Raw genomic sequence first — 8,384 nt, 5'->3', positions numbered from 1 at the left:
AGTGATGATATATATATATACAGTATATATATATATATATATATATATACAGTTGAGTCAAAAGAGCACTAACAAAGGCGGCCAGATGGAGGAGGTCCATGGGTCCTCAGACTTTTGAAGAGCTCAGTTGAGAGAACTTGAGACTCTTAGCATGCCCTTTGCGTGATCCCTGCACTTGAAGTTGTGCCAACCGCTGTTCGTCTGTGCCATACGCAGCCCCTCGACACCCACCCCAACCCCTTGCCACAAATGGGACGTGTTGTAGCATGGGCGATACTGTGCCAGCAGGACTAGAGAACTGTATCGAATAAGGATTGTCTGTGACAAAGAAAAACAGTGCCCCCGAGTGGACAACACCACTCCCCGCAATTAAAAGGATTTTCTTTTTTGGTTTGCACACATTGCAGGAGCAGACTCGCTCTTGACCTCCAACAGTATTGTCCTTTGTATTGAACTCTGTGATGCCTGTGAAGCCGAGGTTTTCCTATGTTGGTGGAAGACGGATAAAGTCTGTGAATGGAGACGTGGATGGATGATTGAACGGATAGATCGACTGATGAATTGGAGAAGTGTTGTCCAGTGAGTGTCCAGTCCTGTTGCCTTTATTGATGAATGAATGGACTCCTGTATCTATCAATATTCTGAAATATTAATTGATTGATTAATTGACAGGAGCTGTGACATCATTACCTATCCTTCTTCCCTGTGCCATCATGTTTAAATGTATTTTTTCTTTTTGCCAATGTGCACAATGTGCACCATGTATTATTCTGCTACTCGCACTCGTATTGGGAACTGCGTGACGAATGCATTAATCTTTGCATTCCGATTGGTTCCATAACTTGGTTTTAACAAGTCCTTTTCTTATTGAAATGGCCTTAGCCGCCCTGCTCGGGTGTTTAGAGACACAACTCGAGCTGCATTCCACTCCAGAAAATTGTTCCCTTGTTGCGTGTTTAGGTTCCCATCCGAACCTTCAATGTTCCTTTCTACAGCTCAGAAGGGACAACAACACATCCCGGTGCTCTGTTTGACGTTGTTGCTCCAAACCTTTTTTGGATCCAGAGCCCACTTGAAGATGTCCAAATTCGCAGCCCCACCCGTCTGACCATTCAACGAATGGCTGTGGTGTTTTAAGTGCTCAGACGTGTGGGCCGCGTGCAAGCTTGGATTAATGGAACTAAACGTATTATACTTTATGTTCCTATTTATTGGTATCACAATGAAAACTTAATTTTTCAAGTAAAAAAAAATATATACTATGTCATTTGTTTCACACATTTTGTAATATTAATGTTATATTAACATTTTGCCAATTCGCTGCGGGCCCACATGCAATAACCTAGTGGGGACAGTTAGTCGGGTGGAAAACCTCATTTGTCCAAAACGGATTCAAATTCAAAAGTAGCAGATCTACAAGCTCGAAAACACGTATGCTACTTTTTATGCTTTTGTGTGACGCTCTAGTGTGAGCGATTAGGGCATTAATTTACGAAAAAAACACAAAAGGTTAGACTAAGGAGACAAGGGGTTTCTGCCCGACCAACAGCGACAAAGTTGTCATGAGCACATGGAGCGCGGAGGGAAGAACTTCCTGGAATGGAGAGCACAGTGAGAAGAGTCTCAGAGTTGATGCCTACTTGTATATGCTTGCCCCTCAGTATCTGGATTATGCAGTTGCACTTGCTAGTGGGTAGGACAGTGGTTCTCAAAGTGGCGTCCGGGGACCCCCAGGAGTCCTTGAGGGGGTTCCAGGGGGTCCCCAACAAAGTTAGTTAATATAACATCAAAAAATTAAATAAAAGGTTTAACCACTTAAAACCCAGATAAAAATCGGATATTTGAAAATGGCTGATCTACAAGCTCACAACACATTGCGATGCATATACATGTGAGCTTGAGATATGCTTTTGTTCCAAAGAAATATCTTTTTTTTTGTGTGTGTGTGACAAATGTGGAATATTTTTGTAAACGTTTTAACGACGCAAATATCTTATGGGGGTCCCTGGCACACCATATTTTCAGATGGACCCCCATTATTAATTTGGAGGTCCTTGACACGTGAAAGGTTTGAGAACCACTGATCTGAATGATGCAGTAGCACTTGTTGCTAGTAGTGGGTAGGAGATGCCAGTGGGATGTGAATGTGCTGGAATCAGTGAGCCACTCTTGATAATGGATTACACCTGTTCCACTAAATGAATTGCTCTGTATTTGTTTGTTTTTATATAAATATATATATGTTTTTTGTAACACAAGTCATGCCAGAAAATGTGTATCAATTCGTCGGATGCTAGAGGTTTTTAAATGAAGCTGAAGTTAATTAGGTGATGTGGCGGGGGACAACAAAAGACTGTGATGCATTTGGAATCTTTTCTGAGGGCACCAAAACACACACACACACGCACGCACGCACGCACGCACGCACGCACGCACGCACGCACGCACGCACGCACGCACACACACACACACACACACACACACACACACACACACACACACACACACACACACACACACACACACACACGCGCGCGCGCGCGCGCTGACATGCACACCCTGACATGCCACTCTCACCACCCTGGCATCTGATCATCTTACATATTATCACTGCTCATTTCTGTGCAATGCGCTCTCACTTCCTCATTCTCTCATTCATTCGTAACGCCTCACCACTCGCTCTTATTGCGCAACAAACACATTGGGGAGATTATGTTATAATTATGTTCACTCATTCAACAAAAGTAACACTGACTCATACTTCAGTCATACTTATTCCATTTGCGTAGGTCCAAATGGACGTGCACATTTTGTTGCGTTAAGTGAATTTTGAGTTAAAGGAGTAGTTCACTAGCCTGGCGGGGCCTGACGTTATCTGTGTTCATTCCTTCCACAGTATAACATACTGTGGAAGGAATGAACACAGATAACGTCGGGCCCCGCCAGGCTAGTAGTTCACCACCAAAAGACAAAACGATGCATGCATGCAATGCATTTTGCGTTACCCCCGGTCCCCATCTGGAATCAATGGGGGTACATTTATTGTAATCAAATTATTGTCTTGGGAATGCGACGAAAACCCAAACATATTACTGAACTCAAGTCTCCATGGCGTGAGTAATCGATAGAAAAAAAATTTTTTTGGGGGTGAACTATTCCTTTAAAGTCTGCCATAATCCAGTGTCCTTCCATCTAAACAGTGTTCTTTGTTGGTCAACAGATTTGACTCTGTAACCCCACCAATCTAACCCCATGTTGTATTGGCCATTCAGAATAGCAAGACTCGTAGACGTATATGTAGGGTTGGGATCCGGAATCGAAGGAAACCGGAATCGGTTCCATCCCATCTGGAACCGGAAACGGTCACACTGTCTGAGCTGGTTATGTGGACTTCACATCTGTATACAATCACAATAACAGTGGTTCTCAAACATTTGACCATAACTCTGAGAGTGTACGCATGTCATTTGTACACTCTCAGAGTTACAGTCCTGTAAGGTTTCATTTGGAAGCCCCATAGGAACCGTTAAGGAACCGGACTGTAACAAGGGAATCGTTAAGGAACAGTAATCGCTAAAATCCTAGAGGATCCCAACCCTTGGCCAAATGTCCAAATATTTGGCCGATCATCTTCCCATGTATGGCCTCACGTCTCCACTCCAGCTAGTCACCCTCAGTTCTTATGTTCTTCACTGCCAAAGACTTCCTCTACCGTACAGTATGTTAATAAATAAATTATTATCATTACTATGATGCTTGTCTTGTGTCTTCATGATTCCCCAGATCTATACAGTATATGTTTTTACTCCTGCTGAATCAAGAAGGGGGGGGTGAGTTTATGAACATTTTCTGTCTTTCACCGTCAACCTAAATGGAAAAAGAACTTTTAAATTATGGGGGGGAAAAAGTCTTAAGGCTTCTGATTCCTTTAAGCTTGATACATTTCCTGTCCCCTATGGTCTTGCTATGGTTCTATAGCACAGAGGAAAAAGCTTTGCCTAGAGAATCAAAGGTTGGTGGTTCAAGACCAGTAAAAAGCATTTTCTGTCTTTCACTGTCTGTTTTGTATTGTCTTGTATGTCATTCCACTGCTTTCCTCCTCGGAAAAAAGCTTAGGCTTCTGAATCCTATGAGATTAATAACTTTGTTCCTCCTCGGTGGAAAGCATAGGTGGAAAGCCTCTGCGCTGTGCCATTTCCTCAGAGGAGGAAAATGTTGTGGATTTTTTCAACTTGGTCAAGTTTTTTCCTTTTTTTTTTATAAATCTTTATTCAAAAGTCATGACATACAAGACAATACAAAACAGACAATACAGTACAGAATGACAAGTTATCAATAATACATCAATACAGAAAAAATCCATCCATTCCTCCTCGGTGGAAATTCCACTAAGGAGGAATGGAGGAAAGAAGCGGCCAATCAGCGTTGAAGTTAGCGCCTACTGACAGCACGTTCTTTCTTCTCATCTACTTACAAGCTAAAACACGGCTTTAAAATGTGTTGTATGCTAGTTGCTAGCTGTCAATACGTCACCCTTGACCCTATACTTCTTCATCATTCATGACAAATGGCAAAAATGTATGTCCTTTGACATCTTTATGAACATTTTCTGTCTTTCACTGTCCACCTAAATGGAAAAAAACTTTTAAATTATGAAAAGAAAGCTTAGGCTTCTGAATCCTATGAGATTAATAACTTTGTTGTCCCTTATAGTCTTAATATACTGTCAGTTTTGTATTGTCTTGTATGTCATGACTTTTGAATAAAGATTTATAAAAAAAAAAAAAAAACGGCCGTTGATGTTAGGGCCTACTGACTGCACATTCTTTCTTCTCATCTACTTGGATACAAGCTAAAACAAGGCTTTAAAATAATGTGTTGTATGCTAGTTGTTAGCTGTCAATACATCACCCTTGACCCATACTTCATCATCATTCATGACAAATGGCAAAAATTAATGTCCTTTGACACCTTTATGATAGGGTGACCAGATCCAGCTGTGAGCTCACGTTGAGAGCTTCAGGGACAATCAGCGCACCTATATCAACACCTGCCAGTTACAATGTGGGACAGCGTCTCAATTTGGGGGACGCCTGAAAAGTCATGGAAATGTGGGACTGTCCATCGCAAAGGGGGACATCTGGTCACCCTAGGGGTGGCATGAGGCCCCCTGATTCATGAGAAGCCAATGAGGGACCAGAATTCTTGGTGATGTCACCAACAATAAGTGCGACCTGATATAAACATAAAGGGTGATGTCATAATATTGAGGCACAAAGTATATAAAGGCCATGAGAGGGGCCATCTAATCCAGATTATGCCAGAGCATTATGCCAGATGGGCACTGATGGGCATAAACGGGCATATGTCTCATAAGCTTGAGGATTGGTGGATTGATGAGCTTCACATGACACTTTGACCAGACTATAAGAGGGCCAATTTCCATGATTGGTCAGATTTCACTTCACTATGAAATGCTATAATATAATGGTTTAATAATCAAGTAGATTCAAATTACAAGACCGTCTGAAGAGTGCAACAAGCATGGCTGCTGAGATGAGATTACCAGTTATTCGGAAACAAGTTTCACTCTCAAAATCCTCTCTAGATCAAAAGGATCTGGTTGTCCCCGGTGATGTGATCACTTCGGACTCTGGATTTATGAGGGGTCATGGTACTTACATGGATGATGAGAACCTGACAGCGTCTGTTGCTGGAGAGGTGCAAAGAGTAGACAAACTGATCTGTGTCAGACCTCTTAAGACAAGATTCTATGGAGAAGTTGGAGATGTGGTGGTTGGCCGAATCACTGAAGTGCAGCAGAAACGTTGGAAGGTGGAGATCAACTCCCGACTGGACTCGGTCCTCCTGCTATCTTCAGTTAATCTGCCCGGAGGAGAACTGAGGAGAAGATCAGCAGAAGATGAACTGACCATGAGGGAGTACCTCCAGGAAGGAGATCTCATAAGTGCAGAGGTCCAGTCTGTCTTTTCAGATGGAGCCCTATTGCTTCACGCTCGCAGTTTAAAGTATGGAAAGCTAGGTCAAGGAGTGTTGGTGCAGATCTCTCCTTCCCTGATCAAGAGGCAAAAAAAACATTTCCACAACCTTCCTTGTGGAGCATCCATCATTCTGGGAAACAATGGCTTTGTGTGGCTGTACTCAACCCCATCACAGCAGGACGAGGAGGCTGGGGGTTTCCACACTAGCCTGGAGCCTGTATCTCTGTCAGATCGAGAAGTGATCTCACGGTTGAGGAACTGCTTAATGGCCTTGTCTGCACACAAAGTCCAACTATATGACACCAGTATTTTCTACTGCTATGAGTCTTCTCTTCATCACCAGGTCAAAGACATTTTAAAACCAGAGGTGATGGAGGAGATTGTGATGATGACACAACAGAAGCTGATAGAACAGGAGGGATAGGGAGGGACAGTGAAATTAAACCCCATCCTACCTGTCTTGTCACAAGACAGGTACTTGACAATGGATTTTAACATCTGTTTTGATATCTATCTAAATGCGACAAATCTCTGTCTGTTTGTTTGTTTGTAATCCGCGTATCTCGAGAACCGTTCGTCCCACCGGCTTCAGATTCGGCACGCGCGTTCCCCGCCGCCGCGCGGAGTGCAGTGCAGGGCCTCGACCCGACCTGACTCGCGGTTTTCCGAAACCGGCGCGAAACGTTCGGAATCTCCTTATGCGGAGCTGATTGTTGACATCAGGCTGTTCCGGAGGAAATCGGCGCAAGCGCTGACTCATTGTGACATCACTTCATAAAAGGCTGTGACATCACGTACGCCACATGAGTCAACAAAAAATCTCTGTGAATGTGTATGTATGTATGTGAATCTCGAGAACCGTTCTTCCCACCGGCACACGCTTTCTCCAGATATAGGCATAAAATGAATCCCCGAATGCGGAGCTGATGTCTGACATCAGAGTTTTCCGCAACCGGTACTGTGTGTGCAGAGATCTCCATATATGGGCATAAGGGGACAAAGGCAAACAGATGGTCAAAACGGGTCCTATGACAACAGGTATATTGGGGTTTGCATTAAAGGGTGGGGACAAAGGCTAACAGATGGTCAAAACGGGTCCTATGACAACAGGTATATTGGGGTTTGCATTAAAGGATGGGGCATTCATGGGGTCCGCTCCAAAAAATAAAATAAAAGAGACAAAAACAAACATAAGACAAGCGACAAAGCGTGGGACTGGGAGGATGACTTGAATGATGCAGATTTAAGCAGGCTGTGTATTCTGCTTAAAGAAGAAACAAACAAAAAGCGACAGAGATCTCATATATGGGCATAAAATGGACGCAGATAAACAGATATCTCCATATACGGGCATAAAGGGACACAGACGGACAGATACAGAGATCTCCATATATGGGCATAAAATGGACACAAATAGACAGATATCTCCATATATGGGCATATGGGCATAAAATGGACCCAGAACTATATCTGCAGTGATCTCCATATATGGACATAAAATGGACGCCGACAGACAGACAGATACAGATATCTCCATATATGGGCATAAATGGACACAGGCAAACAGATGGTCAAAACGGGTTCTATGACAACAGGTATAATGGGGTTTGCATTAAAGGGCGGGGGATTCATTCCCTATTTACATCGTTCCCGAGTTGGCCAGGTCGCCGACTAGACGCTGGGCCGCCCGAAGGGCGGCCCAGCTTCTAGTACAGTATAATTGGCGGCTTGACCAGGAAAATACAAACGTTACCTTTTGAACTCAACTGGTTATCATAGTTTGATTTACAGTATCAGAATGATGTGGCATTTAAAAGCCATCAAAGCAACTGTTCCTTAGGTTTGTTGGTGAATATTTTCTTTAAGTATACAATACAAGTGTTGTTGATAATGTGTCATTTTGTATGGAGAACTGTTGAGTGAAATAAATAACAAAAACAACGGTCATGTCACGTTTGTTGACATGATGTACCATAAAAAAATAAAAATATTAAAATTAGAAGCATACCAAATAAATGGGATTACACTTAATGCACCGCTTCATATCGGCTACGTGTCGGACATGATCAGATCTGCACTCTGTTTGAGGTGCCCCGTGCACTTATAGTCACTTCCCAAAGAAAACGACAACTGCAATCAGCAGAGTGCGCAAGTAGGGTGATTAATACTCCAAAGCACCAATGGTTATTAATAGTCAAAGATGGTGTAAGATCAGGCTTTCAGTTCAGAGGTTCCATGTTCAAATCACAGTCCACCTACAGTTCATTCTTGGAGTACTTTGACCTTTTCAAGACTAAAATACAAGAGAACAACTCAAAAGCACCAGGAGATTCCTGATGAGGGCCCAAAGGTGCCTTGGCTCAATGGTGTGGTGCGCTTGAT

General features: G+C 43.0%; 1 protein-coding gene across 1 annotated transcript; it reads left to right on the top strand.

The window, feature by feature from the left end:
- Positions 1-5,544: 5,544 nt before the first annotated feature.
- On the top strand, positions 5,545-6,426 carry LOC308283336 (exosome complex component RRP4-like; the record flags this gene model as incomplete). The annotated part of the gene is made up of 1 exon (XM_080723753.1): positions 5,545-6,426. One exon carries the CDS (start codon positions 5,545-5,547, stop codon positions 6,424-6,426), a length of 882 nt encoding a protein of 293 aa, XP_080579879.1.
- Positions 6,427-8,384: the final 1,958 nt, after the last annotated feature.

The sequence above is a fragment of the Nannobrachium achirus genome (genome assembly GCF_963921795.1).
Source record: "Nannobrachium achirus genome assembly, chromosome: 1".
Classification (NCBI taxonomy): domain Eukaryota; kingdom Metazoa; phylum Chordata; class Actinopteri; order Myctophiformes; family Myctophidae; genus Nannobrachium; species Nannobrachium achirus.
The sequence above is the reverse complement of the archived record's forward strand: the minus strand, read 5'-3'. Positions and strand labels throughout refer to the sequence as shown.